The sequence below is a fragment of the Zonotrichia albicollis genome, chromosome 20, assembly GCF_047830755.1.
Source record: "Zonotrichia albicollis isolate bZonAlb1 chromosome 20, bZonAlb1.hap1, whole genome shotgun sequence".
NCBI lineage: Eukaryota > Metazoa > Chordata > Aves > Passeriformes > Passerellidae > Zonotrichia > Zonotrichia albicollis.
The window spans coordinates 9,596,993-9,613,890 of NC_133838.1; the positions used below are offsets into that span (position 1 = coordinate 9,596,993).

The 16,898-nt window shown below is 58.5% G+C and overlaps 3 protein-coding genes across 15 annotated transcripts; all 3 read left to right on the plus strand.

Moving 5' to 3' along the window:
- The first annotated feature begins 146 nt into the window (after positions 1–146).
- Positions 147–3,280, plus strand: LOC141731314 (uncharacterized). Its single transcript, XM_074555779.1, has 5 exons — positions 147–592; positions 912–1,190; positions 2,106–2,174; positions 2,540–2,701; positions 2,926–3,280. The coding sequence occupies exons 1-5, from the start codon at positions 430–432 to the stop codon at positions 3,069–3,071; spliced, it is 819 nt and encodes a 272-aa protein (XP_074411880.1). The 5' UTR covers positions 147–429; the 3' UTR covers positions 3,072–3,280.
- A 252-nt stretch (positions 3,281–3,532) lies between these two features.
- LOC141731315 (interferon alpha-inducible protein 27-like protein 1) lies at positions 3,533–10,872 on the plus strand. 12 transcript variants are annotated; one of them, XM_074555787.1, is made up of 7 exons: positions 3,533–3,682; positions 7,617–7,672; positions 7,897–7,956; positions 8,246–8,275; positions 9,744–9,794; positions 10,156–10,317; positions 10,534–10,872. In XM_074555787.1, exons 2-7 carry the CDS (start codon positions 7,669–7,671, stop codon positions 10,623–10,625), a joined length of 399 nt encoding a protein of 132 aa, XP_074411888.1. In that variant the 5' UTR covers positions 3,533–3,682; positions 7,617–7,668; the 3' UTR covers positions 10,626–10,872. The 12 variants fall into 12 exon arrangements, with proteins under 12 accessions (XP_074411888.1, XP_074411886.1, XP_074411890.1 ...); XM_074555785.1 differs by having other exon boundaries at positions 3,554–3,712; XM_074555789.1 differs by having other exon boundaries at positions 3,562–3,696.
- Positions 10,873–11,462: 590 nt separating this feature from the next.
- Positions 11,463–14,071, plus strand: LOC141731316 (interferon alpha-inducible protein 27-like protein 2A). Of its 2 annotated transcripts, none has more exons than XM_074555792.1 (5): positions 11,463–11,575; positions 11,846–11,900; positions 12,936–12,986; positions 13,354–13,515; positions 13,741–14,071. In XM_074555792.1, the coding sequence occupies exons 2-5, from the start codon at positions 11,891–11,893 to the stop codon at positions 13,830–13,832; spliced, it is 315 nt and encodes a 104-aa protein (XP_074411893.1). In that variant the 5' UTR covers positions 11,463–11,575; positions 11,846–11,890; the 3' UTR covers positions 13,833–14,071. The 2 variants fall into 2 exon arrangements, with proteins under 2 accessions (XP_074411893.1, XP_074411894.1); XM_074555793.1 differs by having other exon boundaries at positions 11,495–11,597.
- Positions 14,072–16,898: the final 2,827 nt, after the last annotated feature.

A 16,898-nucleotide genomic window follows, 5' to 3' on the forward strand; every position in this document is an offset into this window, starting at 1 on the left:
AGCAGAATCAATTGTTGATTAGAATGAAACCGAAACTCAGTGGTTGAGCAATTTCTCGGAAATTACCTGTGGTGACATTACCTGTTGGTACCTTTCCTGCTGCCCTTTGACCCTCAGAGCCCAGCAGACACAGGACAGGTTGGTGGTGTGGGGTGCTGTGCTCCCACAGTGGATGTTTGGGGACAGCACCCCCTTTCTCTGTGCAGGGGGCGCAAAAACGGACCCTGCTCACATTGGGGGCAGTAATGGGGAGCATCCACCAAGCCCTGGTCGAGGAAGGGGCCTGGGCAGAGTCTGAGGGTGCCGTGACCCTCCCGTACATAACAGGGACCCTCGTACTCTTCTGCCGTGACTCTGGAACCCCTCTGGTACCGCGGCCGGGACCCCCACCTGTGTCCCGTGCCGCCCTTGCTGTGTCTGACCGCCCGAATGGAGAATCCAGCTCAGCCCGCTGCCTCCTGCCTGGGCGCGGCTGGGACGGGGCGGCCCCGGGGCGGGCACCGGGACCTTTCCAGTGCACCGGGAACCACGGGGCCGTTCCGGTGCTCCGGGAACTGCGGGACATTTCCAGTGCACCGGGCAACGTGGGCAGGTGAGCAATGCCGGGGGCAGGTGGGCAGCGCTGCTTCCTTCCCTCTTCCACCTTCCCTGTCCTCTTCGCTTTCTTTTTCCTCTTCTCCCTCCTGCCCTCCTCCCTTTTCCCCTCTTTGCTGTGAGGCACAGAGGCAAAGGAGCTGCCACAGGAGGTAAAGGTCTGGCACTGGGGCTCACTGCCAGGCTGGGGCTGCGAGTTTTGGGAAGGAGAGACTCAGGGTGCAGCTGTGAGGGAGGGGCAGGACCAGCCTGGAGCTGCAGGTTTCTCTCTTGTTGCCAAAATTGGGCTGACATCTATCCTGCTGTTATTGGTACAGGAGACTCTGCCAAGATGTCCAAGATGAAGCCAACTCCAGAGGAGGAACCCAAGGAGGAGACATTTTTGGATGAGAAATCTGGGGAGCACACAACTCCTGGTGATGAGTCCAAGAAGGAGAGAAATTCAGATGAGAAATCCTGGGATGAGACAGATCATGGTGACAAACCCAAGGATGGGGATGGTCCTGAGGATGGTGGTGGTGGTGGTCCTGAGGATGGTGCTGGTGGTGGTCCTGGAGATGGTCCCGACGATGGTTCCAACAATGGGGATAATCCAGGTAAAGATCATGGGAAGTTTGGGTGAGACATCAGGGAAAAAATTCTTCACTGAAAGACTGATTGGGCACTGACATTGTCTGCCCATGGAGGTGGTGGAGTCACTCTGCCTGGACGTGTTTAAAAAGGCACTGGATGTGGCTCTCAGTGCCATGGTTAAGTTGCTGAAGGAGTGTGATGTGACAGGTTGGATTTGATCTCAAAGGTCTTTTCCAGCCTAGTTCATTCCGTGATTGTTTGTGGCTTCCCAAGGGAAGCCAGGCAGATGCCTGACCCCAAGCTCCCTGCCAGGCAGCCAGGCAGGCACTGGGAAGCCCCAGCAGCCTGGGCACCTCTGAAAGGCTGAAGGAGCGAGAGGTGCCCTGAAAGCAGAAGTGCATTGCAGGAGGGGCTACAGTGGTGGTGGGTGTGCAGGTACCTGCTGAGTGCCCTGGGAATTGCTGTGCTCCAGGAAGTGATTCCAGTGGGCACAGCTGCCAGTCCTGCTCCCTCTCCCCCTGCACAGGGAAGGCCTGGCAAGGCAGTGGGTGAGTTTGTTATGAAGTCTGTTTGATTGACCTTGTGCTGGTGGCAGGTGACAGACTGGGCTGACACCTGCCCTGTGTCCCTTTGCTGTTCCGGGTTGGTGGCTGTGGTGGGCAGGGCAGGGCAGGGCAGGGCAGGGTGGGTGGGCACTGCGGGGTGTGCCCCTGTTCCTGTTCCTCCCAGCCCGGGGGGACACTGGGACCCGCCCCTCCAGTGGCCTCTTCCCAGGGGTCTTGAGAGGCAAAAGGCAGATGAAGGCAGGGGGAGGCTGGAGGAGCTGCTGCTGACTCCGGCACCCTGCTCTGCCTGGCACAGAGTGCTCAGCACTGCTCAGGGGAGATTTGCTGTCCATGCTCATGTCCTCCCTCCCCTCCTGCCATTTTCGTTCTCAGGGGACAATGGAAGTGGAAGTGGAAGTGGAAGAGCCATTAGAATGGTCATCGGAGCCACAGTGGGAGCAGGTGAGGGTCCGGCACGGGATGAGCAGCGCTCGGGTTCACTGCCCGGTCCCATTCCCGTGGGGTCCTGGGGACTAGGCTGGGGACTGGGGGCTGCAATACCAGGGCTGGGGAGAATTGGGGTGGAGGCAGGAGGAAAAGGGGCAGCTCTGGGCAGTGCCTGGAATGGGGTTCTGTCTGCCCCCGCTGCCGCAGCCCTGCACCCTGCTCCTCTCCTGCCGCCCAGGGCTGTCCCCGTCCCTGCAGCCCCAGCCCTCGCTGCCCGCTCTGCTCCCTGCGTGCTTTTGGGGAGGCCGGGTCTGGTGCAGGTGGCAGGGGGAGATGGGGGTCACAGAGAGCACCCAAAAACTGCTCTGCCCTCCCTGCAGGAGTGCTACTGTTTGGCGTCCCACTGGGTGTTGCTGCGCTGGGGTTCACCAAGGTCGGCATCGCCGCCGGCTCCATCGCTGCCAAGATGATGTCGGCAGCTGCCATCGCCAACGGCGGCGGAGTGGCTGCAGGCAGCACCGTGGCTGTGCTGCAGTCCGTCGGTGAGTGGGGAGGGCGGGGGAGCTGGGCTGCATCTCCATGGCAGAGAAAACGCGCTGGCTCTAGAGCCAGAGCAGCCCTTTAACCCCTCCCTGCTCTCAATTGCTCCAAACTCTCAGGGTTCTCCCTGCTCAGGAGGAGCCCTTGGCTCCTGTGCCCAGTGCTCGGTCCCTCAGCAGGCAATCTTGATGCTCCTGAAACTTCACATCTCAATTTGTCTTTGCAGGAGCTGCAGGTCTTTCTGCTGGTGCCCAAGCTGCCCTGGGCTCAGCTGGCGCAGCAGCCGGTGCCTGGCTGTCCAAAGGGAAGAAACCTCCAAGTGACCAACCTGAAAAGGATAAAAAGCCAAGTGACCAACCCAAGAAAAAGTAACTCATGTGAAAAACCTGCACAGGAGACAACTCCATACGAGCAAACCAGGAGAAGTCAGGCAGGTTCCTGATACCAAAGCCTTGCCTTGCACAATGCACCTGAGAAACCCCCACAGACCCCTCACGGCTCTGCCTCTCCTTTTAAAGGCTTTGGATTGTTGTGAGCAGGGATTTCCCTAAAGCAAATAAAAGTACTTTGCTTGCAGCAGAGTTGGTGTCTGTGTGTGGCTGCTCTCTTGGCTGATGGTGGCATTAGAGGGGGACAGGGCACAGGGGATGCTCAGTCCCCAGCACTGACCTGCTCGCTGATGCTGCCCCCAGTTCCCCTGCTCTCAGTTTGGGGCAAGTTACAGCCCACTGCGCGTCCTTCCCCCTCATCTCCCGTCCGAGGCCATCGGGGCCAAAGGGCTCATAAGGGGACACCCCAGGGTGAGGACGGGAGAGCCCCAGCCCTGCTCGAGCAGAGACAGCACCATCAGGAGTTAACCAGAAAGCGAAACTGAGCGAGCGGTTTCCTTTCTGATTTCTCGGAAATCAGCTGAGCGGCGGCTCCCCTTAGCTCCGCCTTTTCTGCAGCCCTCGGTTCCTCAGAGAACAAGAAACACACGCGAGGTTGGCGGCGTGAGGTGCCGCGGTCCCTCCGTGGGTGTGGGGACAGCAGCCTGTCTGTAATGGGGGGGACAATAACGGGGGGTTCTCCTCGCTGTGCCGGGGGAGCGGCCGGGCAGGAGCCGGGGCTGGGGAGAGGGGGGGATCCCTTCTTGTGAGGGGAGGGGCCGGGGTCTCCTGGGTGGGAGAGGGGTGGCTGGGGGCGATCGTGCAGGGCAACAAAGCCCCGCTGATCTCATCTGCTGCCTACGCAAAATCTTGTTCCCAAAGAATCCGGGATTAGAGCAGAATCATCGCAGATCTCGCTCCAGCCCAGACGACCATGGGTAAGCTGGGAGGTTCCTGGGGTGGGGGCCTGGGTCGTGAGGAGGGCACAGGGACCCTGGGGTTCGCCCCTGCTCCCCTCTCCTCCCGGAGGGCTGAAGGAGGGCGGAGCCGGCAGAGCTGCTGCTGCCTCTGGGACCCTGCCCTGCCCGGCACAGGGCACGGGGCTCCAGCTGAGAGGGGCTCTGTTGCCCACACTGCTGCCCTTCTGCCCTTTTCATTCTTAGGTACACGGGTAGTCGCCGTTGCCATCATCACTCTGCTCATCACTGGATCTACAATTGGAGGTGAGAATTTGGCACGGGATGAGTAACGCTCGGCTTCGCTGCTTGTGCTGCTGGGAGGGAAGGGACAGCTCTGGGCAGTGCCTGGAATGGAGTTGTGGCTGCCCCCGCTGCCGCAGCCCTGCACGCTGCTCCTCTCCTGCCGCCCAGGGCTGTCCCCGTCCCTGCAGCCCCAGCCCTCGCTGCCCGCTCTGCTCCCTGCGTGCTTTTGGGGAGGCCGGGTCTGGTGCAGGTGGCAGGGGGAGATGGGGGTCACAGAGAGCACCCTAACGCTTCATTGTCCTCCCTTGCAGGAGCAGCAGCAAAGGATCGCAGATCTGAGAGTGAGTGGGGAGGGCAGGGGGCCTGGGCTGTCCTGGGTGGAACACGGGGTTGTAGCCTGAGCTTACTCTGAAGCCAAAGCAGCCCTTGAAGCCCTCACTGGTCTGAATGTGCCCAAACTGAGGGAACGGGATCCATTCCAATGTGGTGGGAAGAGCGACTCTTGGGGTAGGGGTTGGGGCTGAGGGGATCAGGGGCTGTGCAGGGAGGTGAGTGCTCTGTGGCAAGAACTGCTGTGTCCAATGGCAGCACTGGCCAGATGTGGAAATGGAGAGCAGGAAGGGGCTGGGTGTGCTCAGGGAGCAGAGCTGACTGCAGGCCAACGCTCTGGCACAGACTGAGGAGACCCTTAGTGGGGTGCAGCTTTCCAGGTGCTACCACAGCCCAAACCACTGAACCTGGACTCTGGACTACATCCTGGAGCATCCCATCACCCACAAGGGCAGCCACCCCCAAAACACCATCCTGAGCATCCTGCACCAATGAGGGGCTCTGGGTCTGACGCATGCATGGATTGGCCATGGATGTAAATACGAGGAGCTCCGTGCTTAGGGGTGGCTGTGGGCACAGGGGCCGTCTGGGCAGTGCAGGACACAGACTGGGCTGACACGTGCCCTGTGTCCTGTGCTGTTCAAGGTAGGTGGGTGTGGCGGGCAGGACAGGGTGGGCACTCCGGGCTGTGCCCCTTCTCCCTTTTCCTCCCAATCTGAGGGGACATTGGGACCCACCCCTCCAGAGGCCTCTTCCCAGGGGTCTTCAGGGGCTGAAGTCAGGGGGAGGCTGAAGGAGCTGCTGCTGGTCAGGGGAACTTTGCTGTCCATGCTCATGTCCTTCCTCCCCTCCTGCCATTTTCTTTCTCAGAGGACAATGGAAGTGCCATTGGAGCTGTCATCGGAGCCACAGTGGGAGCAGGTGAGGGTCCGGCACGGGATGAGCAGCGCTCGGGTTCACTGCCCGGTCCCAGCCCCGTGGGGTCCTGGGGACTGGGCTGGGCTGGGGGCTGCAAGGGCTGGGGAGAATTGGAGGGAGGAAGAGAGGCAGCTCTGGGCAGTGCCTGGAATGGAGTTGTGGCTGCCCCCGGTGCCGCAGCCCTGCACGCTGCTCCTCTCCTGCCGCCCAGGGCTGTCCCCGTCCCTGCAGCCCCAGCCCTCGCTGCCCGCTCTGCTCACTGGGTGCTTTTGGGGAGGCCGGGTCTGGTGCAGGTGGCAGGGGGAGATGGGGGTCACAGAGAGCACCCTAACGCTGCTCTGCCCTCCCTGTAGGATTGGCACTGGTTGGCGTCCCGGTGTTCCTCGGCGCGCTGGGTTTCACCGGGGCCGGCATCGCCGCCGGCTCCGTCGCTGCCAAGATGATGTCGGCAGCTGCCATCGCCAACGGCGGCGGAGTGGCTGCAGGCAGCACCGTGGCTGTGCTGCAGTCCGTCGGTGAGTGGGGAGGGCACGGGAGCTGGGCTGCATCTCCATGGCAGAGAAAACACGCTGGCTCTAGGGCCAGAGCAGCCCTTTAACCCCTCCCTGCTCTGAATTGCTCCAAACTCTCAGGGCTCTCCCTGCTCAGGAGGAGCCCTTGGCTGGCTGTGCCCAGTGCTCGGTCCCTCAGCAGGCAGTCTTGATGCTCCTGAAACTTCACATCTCAATTTGTCTTTGCAGGAGCTGCAGGTCTTTCTGCTGGTGCCCAAGCTGGGCTGACAGCTGCCCTGGGCTCAGCTGGTGCAGCAACCGGTGCCCAGCTAACTGAGTGAAAGAAACCTCTAAGAGACCAACCTAAAAAAGGATAAAAAGCCAAGTGACAAACCTAAGAAAAAATAACTTGAGTGAAAAACATGAGGAGAAGACAACTCCAGACAAGCAACCCAAGAGAAACGAAGCAGGTTGCTGATCCCAAAGCCGTGCCTTGCACAGTGCAGGTGCTGGGAAACCCCCACAGACACCTCAGATCTTTGCCTCCCCTTTCAAAAGCTTTGGATTGTTGTGAGCAGGGATTTCTCTGAAGCCAATAAAAGTGCTTTGCTTGCAGCAGAGTTGGTGTCTGTGTGTGGCTGCTCTCTTGGCTGATGGTGGCATTAGAGGGGGACAGGGCACAGGGGATGCTCAGTCCCCAGCACTGACCTGCTCGCTGATGCTGCCCCCGGTTCCCCTGCACTCGGTTTGGGGCAAGGGAGAAGTTACAGCCCAAGCCAGAGAATGGATGCACTCTTTCAGTAAGATTAAAGGTTTTTAATCAATTTTCCAGAATACAGATACAGTTGACCCACCTCAGCAACAGCAGCAGCAAACGGGGGGATGCAGAGAGGGGTTTCGGCCGGTTTTTGAGGCTGCCCTGTGGGGAGGAGGCAGAGCGGCTCCACCTCTGCTCTCCAGACTGCTGTGGGTGCTCCTCGGAGCCGCGGAGTTTCACCGGTCCCAAACCTGCTGGGGAAAGGCTCCGTGAAGCCACAGGAGCCCCGGCACAGCCTGAGCAGCCCCGGCCCGGTGCGTCCTTCCCCCTCAGCCCCCGCCCGAGGCCATCGGGGCCAAAGGGCTCCCTGAGGGTGCGACTCCGAGGGCCTCAGCCCTGCTCTAGCAGAGACAGCACCATCTAGAGTTAAGGAGAGAGTGAAACCGAGCGAGCGGCTTCAGATCACCTCGTACGTCAGCTGACCCGACACACCTTTGCTCGTACTTTCCTGCAGCCCTTTTCCCTCAGAGCACAGTCCACACAGGACAGGTTGGTGAGGTGCGGCCGGTGTTTGGGGACAGCAGCCTTTCTGTAATGGGGGGAACAGAACCGGGGGCTGCTCCCCTCGCTGTGCCGGAGGAGCAGCCACCAAAATCCGGCCGGGCAGGAGCCGGGGAGGGTGGTGGTGGTGGTAGTGGTGGTGGGTGCGGGGTCGTCTCTGCATTTAAGGGCAGGGGGCGGGCGTTCCTGGGTGGGAGAGGGTGGCAGGGGGCGATCGCGCAGGGCAACATAGCCCCGCTGACCCCACCTGCTACCGGCGACGCAAAATAATCTTGTTCTCGTTCCCCAAGGATCCGGGATTAGAGTAGAATCATCGCAGATCTCGCTCCCGCCCAGACGACCATGGGTAAGCTGGGAGGTTGCGGGAGTGGGGGCCTGGGTCCTGAGAGGGGCACAGGGACCCTGGGGTCGCCCCTGCTCCCCTCTCCTCCCGGAGGGCTGAAGGAGGGCATAGCTGGCAGAGCTGCTGCTGCCTCGGGGACCCTGCCCTGCCCGGCACAGGGCACGGGGCTCCAGCTGAGAGGGGCTTTATTGCCCACACTGCTGCCCTTCTGCCCTTTTCATTCTCAGGTACACGGGTAGTCGCCGTTGCCATCATCACTCTGCTCATCATTGGGTGTACAATTGGAGGTGAGAATTTGGCACGGGATGAGCAACGCTCGGCTTCGCTGCTTGTGCTGCTGGGAGGGAAGGAACAGCTCTGGGCAGTGCCTGGAATGGAGTTGTGTCTGCCCCCGCTGCCGCAGCCCTGCACGCTGCTCCTCTCCTGCCGCCCAGGGCTGTCCCCGTCCCTGCAGCCCCAGCCCTCGCTGCCCGCTCTGCTCCCTGGGTGCTTGTGGGGAGGCCGGGTCTGGTGCAGGTGGCAGGGGGAGATGGGGGTCACAGAGAGCACCCTAACACTGCTCTGCCTTCACTGCAGGAGAAGAAGCAAAGGATCACAGCTCTGAGGGTGAGTGGAGAGGGCAGGGGGCCTGGGCTGTGCTGGGTGGAACACGGGGTTGTAGCCTGGGCTTACTCTGAAGCCAAAGCAGCTCTTGAAGCCATCCCTGGTGTGAATGTGCCCAAAGTGTGGGAAAGGGATCCATCCCAATGTGCTGAGAAGGGCCAGGACCTGCTCGGGTAGGGGTCAGGCCTGAGGGGATCAGGGGCTGTGCAGGGAGGTGAGTGCTCTGTGGCGAGAACTGCTGTGTCCACTGGCAGCTCTGGCCAGAGACAGAAAGGCAGAGCAGAAAGGGGCTGGTTGTGTTTAGGGAGCAATGCTGACTGCAGGCCAATTCCCTGGCACAAGCTGAGGAGGCTCTTAGTGGGGTGCAGCCTTCCAGATGCTACCACAGCCCAAACCACTGAGCCTTGAGTGCACCCTGGAGCATCCCATCACCCACAAAGGGAAGCCACCCCCAAAACACCATCCTGAGCATCCTCCAGCCGCTGAGGGGCTCTGGGTCTGAGGCACACATGGGTTGGCCATGGGTCAAAATACGAGGAGCTCCGTGCTCAGTGGTGGCTGTGGGCACAGGGGCCGTCTGGGCAGTGCAGGACACAGACTGGGCTGACAGGTGCTGAGTGTCCCGTGCTGTTCTTGTTTGGTGGGGCAGTGGGCAAGGCTGGGTGGGTGGGCACTCCGGGGTGTGCCCGTTCTCCCTGTTCCTCCCAGGCTGGGGGGACACTGGGACCTGCAGCAGACCCCATAGCATTGTCAAATACCCCGTGGTGGGCTGAGACTCAACAGTAGGAATTGCTGAGTCATGATGAGACAGCAAAATAAGCTCCTGTCTTCTGCCTCTCAAACCCTAGCTTATGTCTGTAACCCCAAAGGTCACTTTCCCCTAACCCTTACTATTGGACAAGTTTGGATGGCTCTGTACCCTACAAAAAGGGGCTGTTTTAGCCCATTTAGCAGAAGAAGAGCCGTTGCTGGAACCCTTACAGACCCCTCAATAAACCATCGCTGTGGAATGCCAGGACCCTTCTCCTCTCTCTCATCTGCTTCTCCCCCTAGCCCTTCGGTGCCTTAGCAAGCAAGCAAAGAGCTGAAATCATAAGAGAGATGGTAATCACTAAAGAGCTGAAATCCACTAAGCTTGCTTGAAGTAGCCTGCGGCAACGAGCCTACTGGGTGTTCGGGAGCTCTGTCTCCAAGAGGAACTGAGTTATCCGGATAGGACTGCCTTGCTCAGGGGCTAAGCCTGCTCTGTGGGATGGGACAGGGGGGAGACCCCTTAGGGACCCACCCTACCAGTGGCCTCTTCCCAGGGGTCTTGAGAGGCAAAAGGCAGATGAAGGCAGGGGGAGGCAGGAGGAGCTGCTGCTGGCTCCGGGACCCAGCTCTGCCTGGCACAGAGTGCTCAGCACTGCTCAGGAGAGCTTTGCTGTCCATGCTCATGTTCTTTCTGCTCTCCTGCCATTTTCTTTCTCAGGGGGGAATGGAAGTGCCATTGGAGCTGTCATCGGAGCCACAGTGGGAGCAGGTGAGGGTCCGGCACGGGATGAGCAGCGCTCGGGTTCACTGCCCGGTCCCAGCCCCGTGGGGTCCTGGGGACTGGGCTGGGGGCTGCAAGGGCTGGGGAGAATTGGGGTGCAGGTGGGAGGAAGAGGGGAGGAGCGGCAGCTCTGGGCAGTGCCTGGAATGGAGTTGTGGCTGCCCCCGGTGCCGCAGCCCTGCACGCTGCTCCTCTCCTGCCGCCCAGGGCTGTCCCCGTCCCTGCAGCCCCAGCCCTCGCTGCCCGCTCTGCTCCCTGCGTGCTTTTGGGGAGGCCGGGTCTGGTGCAGGCGGCAGGGGGAGATGGGGGTCACAGAGAGCACCGTAACGCTGCTCTGCCCTCCCTGCAGGATTGGCACTGGTTGGCCTCCCTGTGATCTTTGGCGCGCTGGGTTTCACCGGGGCCGGCATCGCCGCCGGCTCCATCGCTGCCAAGATGATGTCGGCAGCTGCCATCGCCAACAGCGGCGGAGTGGCTGCAGGCAGCACCGTGGCTGTGCTGCAGTCCATCGGTGAGTGGGGAGGGCGGGGGAACTGGGCTGCATCTCCATAGCAGGGAAAACACTCTGGCTCTAGAGCTGAAGCAGCCCTTTGACCACTGCCTGCTCTGAATTGCTCCAAAATCGCTGCCCAGGAGGAGCCCTTGGCTGCCTGTGCCCCGTGCTCGGTCCCTCAGCAGGCAGCCTCGATGCTCCTGGGAGTATTCAGACCTCAATTTGTCTTTGCAGGAGCTGGAGGTCTCTCTCTTGGTGCCAAAGTTGGGCTGACAGCTGCCATGGGCTCAGCTGGCGCAGCAACCGGTGCCTGGCTAACTGAGTGAAAGAAACCTCTAAGTGACCAACCCAAGGAAAAGTAACTTGAGTGACAAACATGAGGAGGAGGTAACTCCAGACAAGCAACCCAAGAGAAACGAAGCAGGTTGCTGATCCCAAAGCCGTGCCTTGCACAGTGCAGGTGCTGGGAAACCCCCACAGACACCTCAGGTTCTGCCTCCCCTTTCAAAAGATTTGGATTGTTGTGAGCAGTGATTTCTCTGAAGCCAATAAAAGTACTTTGCTTTCACCAGAGTTGGTGTCTGTGTGTGGCTGCTCTCTTGGCTGATGGTGGCATTAGAGGGGGACAGGGCACAGGGGATGCTCAGTCCCCAGCACTGACCTGCTCGCTGATGCTGCCCCCAGTTCCCCTGCACTCGGTTTGGGGCAAGGGAGAAGGTACAGCCCAAGCCAGAGAATGGATGCACTCTTTCAGTAAGGTTAAAGGTTTTTAATCAATTTTCCAGAATACAGATACAGTTGACCCACCTCAGCAGCAGCAGCAGCAAACGGGGGGATGCAGAGAGGGGTTTCGGCCGGTTTTTGAGGCTGCCCTGTGGGGAGGAGGCAGAGCGGCTCCAGCTCTGCTCTCCAGACTGCTGTGGATGCTCCTCGGAGCCGCGGGGTTTTATCGGTCCCAAACCTGCTGGGGAAAGGCCCCGTGAAGCCACAGGAGCCCCGGCACAGCCTGAGCAGCCCCGGCCCGGTGCGTCCTTCACCCTCAGCCCCCGCCCGAGGCCATCGGGGCCAAAGGGCTCCTGAGGGGACACTCCAGGGTGAGGACGGGAGAGCCCCAGCCCTGCTCGAGCAGAGGCAGCACCATCAAGGGTTACCCAGAAAGCGAAACTGAGCGAGCGGTTTCGTTGCTGATTTCTCGGAAATCAGCTGAGCGGCCACTCCCCTTAGCTCCGCCTTTCGTCAGCCCTCGGCTCCTCAGAGCACAACAAACACACGCGAGGTTGGCGGCGTGAGGTGTCGCCGTGGGTGTTTGGGAACAGCGGCCTTTCTCTGAGGAGGGGACAATAACGGGGGGTTCTCCTCGCTGTGCCGGGGGAGCGGCCGGGCAGGAGCCGGGGCTGGGGAGAGGGGAGGTTTCTTCTTGTCAGGGGAAGGGCCGGGGTCTCCTGGGTGGGAGAGGGGTGGCTGGGAGAGATCGTGCAGGGCTACAAAGCCCCGCTGATCTCAGCTGCCGGCCACGCAAAAAAAATCTTGTTCTCGTTCCCCCAAGGTACCGAGATTAGAGCAGAATCATCGAGGATCTCGTCCCATCCAGATGACCATGGGTAAGCTGGGAGGTTCCTGGGATGGGAGTCTGGGTCCTGAGGGGGGCAGATCGAGGGGGGCACAGGGACCCTGGGGTTCGCCCCTGCTCCCCTCTCCTCCCGGAGGGCTGAAGGAGGGCGGTGCTGGCAGAGCTGCTGCTGCCTCTGGGACCCTGCCCGGCACAGGGCGCTGGGCTCCAGCTGGGAGGGGCTTTATTGCAGATGGGCTGAGCTGTGCTGGGTGGGACACGGGGTTGTAGCCTGGGCTTACTCTGAAGCCAAAGCAGCCCTTGAAGCCCTCACTGGTGTGAATGTGCCCAAACTGCGGGAACGGGATCCATCCCAATGTGGCAGGAAAAGCCAGGACCTGCAGGGGTTGGGGCTGAGGGGATCAGGGGCTGTGCAGGGAGGTGAGTGCTCTGTGGCGAGAACTGCTGTGTCCAATGGCAGCACTGGTCAGAGATAGAAAGGCAGAGCAGGAAGGGGCTGGCTGTGCTCAGGGAGCAGAGCTGACTGCAGGCCAACGCCCTGGCACAAGCTGAGGATGCTCTTAGTGGGGTGCAGCCTTCCAGGCGCCCCCACAGCTCAAACCACTGAACCTCGACTGCATCCTGGAGCATCCCATCACCCACAAAGGGAAGCCACCCCAAAACACCATCCTGAGCATCCTCCAGCCACTGAGGGGCTCTGGGTCTGAGGCACACATGGGTTGGCCATGGATGTAAATACGAGGAGCTCCATGCTTAGGGGTGGCTGTGGGCACAGGGGCCATCTGGGCAGTGCAGGACACAGACTGGGCTGACACGTGCCCTGTGTCCTGAGCTGTTCTGGGTTGGTGGGTGTGGCGGGCAGGACAGGGTGGGCACTCCGGGCTGTGCCCCTTCTCCCTGTTCCTCCCAATCTGAGGGGACATTGGGACCCACCCCTCCAGAGGCCTCTTCCCAGGGGTCTTCAGGGGCTGAAGTCAGGGGGAGGCTGAAGGAGCTGCTGCTGGTCAGGGGAGCTGTGCTGTCCATGCTCATGTCCTTCCTGCTCTCCTGCCATTTTCTTTCTCAGGGGCGAATATAATTATCATTAAAGCTGTCATCGGAGCCACAGTGGGAGTAGGTGAGGATCTGGCACGGGATGAGCAGCGCTCGGGTTCACTGCCTGGTTCCAGCCACGCGTGGTCCTGGGGACTGGGCTGGGGGCTGCAAGTACCAGGGCTGGGGAGGATTGGGGTGCAGGTGGGAGGAAGAGGGGAGGAGCGGCAGCTCTGGGCAGTGCCTGGAATGGGGTTCTGTCTGCCCCCGCTGCCGCAGCCCTGCACGCTGCTCCTCTCCTGCCGCCCAGGGCTGTCCCCGTCCCTGCAGCCCCAGCCCTCGCTGCCCACTCTGCTCCCTGCGTGCTTTTGGGGAGGCCGGGTGTGGTGCAGGTGGCAGGGGGAGATGGGGGTCACAGAGAGCACCCTAAAGGTGTGCTGTCCTCCCTGCAGGATTGGCACTGTTTGGTGTCCCGGGGGGCGTTGCTGCGCTGGGGTTCACCAAGGCCGGCATCCTCGCCGGCTCCATCGCTGCCAAGATGATGTCGGCAGCTGCCATCGCCAACGGCGGCGGAGTGGCTGCAGGCAGCACCGTGGCTGTGCTGCAGTCCGTCGGTGAGTGGGGAGGGCACGGGAGCTGGGCTGCATCTCCATGGCAGAGAGCACGGGCTGGCTCTAGAGCCAGAGCAGCCCTTTAACCCCTCCCTGCTCTGAATTGCTCCAAACTCTCAGGGCTCTCCCTGCTCAGGAGGAGCCCTTGGCTGGCTGTGCCCCGTGCTCGGTCCCTCAGCAGGCAATCTTGATGCTCCTGAAACTTCACATCTCAATTTGTCTTTGCAGGAGCTGCAGGTCTCTCTCTTGCTGCCAAAGCTGGGCTGACAACTGCCCTGGGCTCTGCTGGCGCAGCAGTCGGTGCCTTGCTGCCCAAGTGATAGAAACCTCCAAGTGACCAACCCAAGGAAAAGTGACTTGGGTGACAAACATGAGGAGGTGACAACTCCAGACAAGCAAGCCAAGAGAAGCCAAGCAGGTTGCTGATCCCAAAGCCGTGCCTTGCACAATGCAGCTGAGAAACCCCCACAGACCCCTCACAGCTCTGCGTCCCCTTTTAAAGGCTTTGGATTTTGTGGGCAGTGATTTCCCTGAAGCCAATAAAAGTGCTTTGCTTGCAGCAGGGTTGGTGTCTGTGTGTGGCTGCTCTCTTGGCTGATGGTGGCATTAGAGGGGGACAGGGCACAGGGGATGCTCAGTCCCCAGCACTGACCTGCTCGCTGATGCTGCCCCCAGTTCCCCTGCACTCGGTTTGGGGCAGGGGAGAAGTTACAGCCCAAGCCAGAGGAACAGAACCCAGTGTGAGTGGGAACCACCAGGTGTGGCTGTGCAGGTGATCAGCTGCAATTTTAGCTGTGGCTTAAAAACTGCTGAGCCCTCCCCATATGAAATCTGTGAGATTCTGCTTTTAGGCTGTGTACTGTTTTGTAAACTGCTTTTAGATTCCAACGTCATAGAGGAAAGGAGGATGGCTGCACTCTTTCATTAAGGTTAAAGGTTTTTAATCACTTTTCCAGAATACAGGTATGATTGAAACAAAAACTCTTTTGAGGGTCTCAATAATTCACTTATGAATACCATACATTGAACTCTATAAATTCTCATATTAGAAAATCTCTGTTTAATATAGGTTATGATGCACTGCTGACCTGGTTACATCTGAATTAACACTTTACAATTTTATAGCACCTTTCATCACAGGGCTGCAAAGCATCCTGTGGAATTCTGCCTGATAATGCCCAAACGAGGTAGGAAAGTCTGGCCAATTTACAGAGGGTACAGGGACAGATTGGAAGGGAGAAAACATGAGGGGTCATCAATCCTCAGGAGTGATGGGAAGGGTGTGCTGGGGCTGGGGGTGAGTTTGGGGCTTCGCTGGGGAGAAAGTTCAGGTGCCACCACCCTCACCCTTCCCTCCTAAGCTGCAGCCTGGCTCCCAGCAGGTCCAAACGACCTTTGCAAATTGCTCTGGCTGTTTATGCTATAAATATGCAAAGAGAGGATAAAAAGCCTCTTGACACACCCAAAGGCTGACTAAGAATCAAGGCTACCAAGCTGGGGTGTGTGGCTTGTGCTGCCCACATCCACTTGGATCTTCCAGGATTAAAACCATGTTCTTGGGATTCATTTTGGGATGTGGGGTGTAAAGCTTTATCTAACTTCACTGTTTCATTGTCATAAATTCCCTTCTCCCATCTGAGAGGGGAAAGCCAGGTATCCCAGATCTTTAAGAAAAGTTGAATATCTGCTGAAAATCCATCAGCTTGGGCAATGTGATGTCCAATGGACGTTTCAGTTCTGTGGCTAGAGGAATCCAAGCTGCCCGAGTTCTTTTGAGCCTTTATGACTTTAAAAACCATTCTGCATCTGTGCAACACTCCCTGGAGCAGAGCCAGCACTGGTGCCAGTGGCTGAGCACCAAGGACCTCCTCAATGAGATGTTTGGAAAATAAAACCATTAATCTTAGGGATTTAATGTTTATATTGTGTTTTGCTATGTACCATCAATTACCTGCCTCCCCAAAGCACATTCCCAGCACCTTGCAACAGCTCTTCTGCCACTTGCTCCTCCTGGCATGTCCAAAATTGTTCCCTCTGAAAGCACAGCACAACAGAAAACTTCTGGAATGCTCCTTGGGATTTTGGTGGGGAAACTGAAGATAAAAAGGCAAATTCTTACAGCTTTGCTGCTGGAAGAAGTTGGTGCCAGTGGTCAGACTAAATGAGTGTTTTTTTTCCCTTAGGTTAAAAAAATCCACTTAAAAAAGAGCTGAGGACAACTTCCTAACAAATACAGTAACACTGTGCAAAACCATTTGACCTCCTCATCGTTTCCAAACCAATTGTTTCCTCCTGGGGAAGATGCAAAAGCAGAGTCAGTCCCACCTGCCCAGCTCTGTGCTGCTGGAGCAAAGGGATTTCCCTGTAAGGCAAAGGGGGGGATCCCATGGGGACTCCTCTGGCACATCACCCATGGCAGGTGTGAAGCTCTGGCAACGTGAGACAAGACCTGCAGCTCCCAGAGGCACAACACACCCATTTCAGTGCTCCCAAAACTCCTCTAGCCTTTCTCCTCACCAATGGTCTGTGATTTTTACAGACTTTTGGTGCTCATAAACAGGTAAAGGAAAAAACCCAACAGTTAATGCTTGAGAGATCAAAAACTCAAACCTTATTTCTTACACAGCATCTTACAAGGCAGGGAAAGAACTGCCAGGGAGCTGCTCCTTAATGAAGGCAGCAAATCTTTGTTTTGCCTCTGGATGTTTAAAAAGGACAAGAGGCCAAGGAAGAATGGGGAGGAAGCTGTTGTGCTGAGGGGAGCAAAGTTCCAGGCATGCCAGGGTTATGAGCACAGTAAGCACTGGCTGCAGGAGAATTTGTTCTGGCTTCTTTGGTTGTTAAGGCAACAGTGAAATTGCTGCTCAGGAGCCCTGGGAGTTACTGAGATTGTTACCAAAAACCAATGATTTTATTGCACATTCCTGTGAGTCAGCCCTGGCACTGAGGCAGCAGCACAGCTGGGGACATGTGACAAAGGACTTTGCTGCTGTTTGAAGTGTCCAAGGAGCTGGAACCTATTCCAGAGAAATCCTGGAGTGTTTTTTTAAGCAGTAGTTGGCAGAATAATTCTCAAGGTAATTTAACTTCCTTTTGCACCCAGTTCTGTGGCTTTCAGGGTGCCCCCAGTTCCCTTCTTTAGTGAACTGAAGCAGGATGGAGCAGTGGGTTTGCACTGAGCACCTCCTGCACTGGGAGCTGCTGGAACCCTGTAGCAGGAAGTTTTCCATTTTTCTTTCTCACACTCATCTTTATTGCTTCTCTGTCCCCACTGAAACTGCAGTTTAACACTGGATGTGGCACTCAGTGCCATGGTCTGGTTGGCAAGCTGGTGCTGGTCTCAGGGTGGACTTGATGATCTCAAAGGACTTTTCCAGCCCAGTTAA

Excerpts from the sequence above, each read along its gene's own strand:
- LOC141731314 (XM_074555779.1), top strand. The coding sequence starts at position 430 with ATGGAGAATCCAGCTCAGCCCGCTGCCTCCTGCCTGGGCGCGGCTGGG. Across the intron at positions 593-911 it reads GCACCGGGCAACGTGGGCAG|GAGACTCTGCCAAGATGTCC; the intron begins GTGAGCAATGCC and ends TTATTGGTACAG. Across the intron at positions 2,175-2,539 it reads CGGAGCCACAGTGGGAGCAG|GAGTGCTACTGTTTGGCGTC; the intron begins GTGAGGGTCCGG and ends CCCTCCCTGCAG.
- LOC141731315 (XM_074555787.1), top strand. Across the intron at positions 8,276-9,743 it reads AAAGGATCACAGCTCTGAGG|GGGGGAATGGAAGTGCCATT; the intron begins GTGAGTGGAGAG and ends TTTCTTTCTCAG. Across the intron at positions 9,795-10,155 it reads CGGAGCCACAGTGGGAGCAG|GATTGGCACTGGTTGGCCTC; the intron begins GTGAGGGTCCGG and ends CCCTCCCTGCAG.
- LOC141731316 (XM_074555792.1), top strand. Across the intron at positions 12,987-13,353 it reads CGGAGCCACAGTGGGAGTAG|GATTGGCACTGTTTGGTGTC; the intron begins GTGAGGATCTGG and ends TCCTCCCTGCAG. Across the intron at positions 13,516-13,740 it reads GGCTGTGCTGCAGTCCGTCG|GAGCTGCAGGTCTCTCTCTT; the intron begins GTGAGTGGGGAG and ends TTGTCTTTGCAG.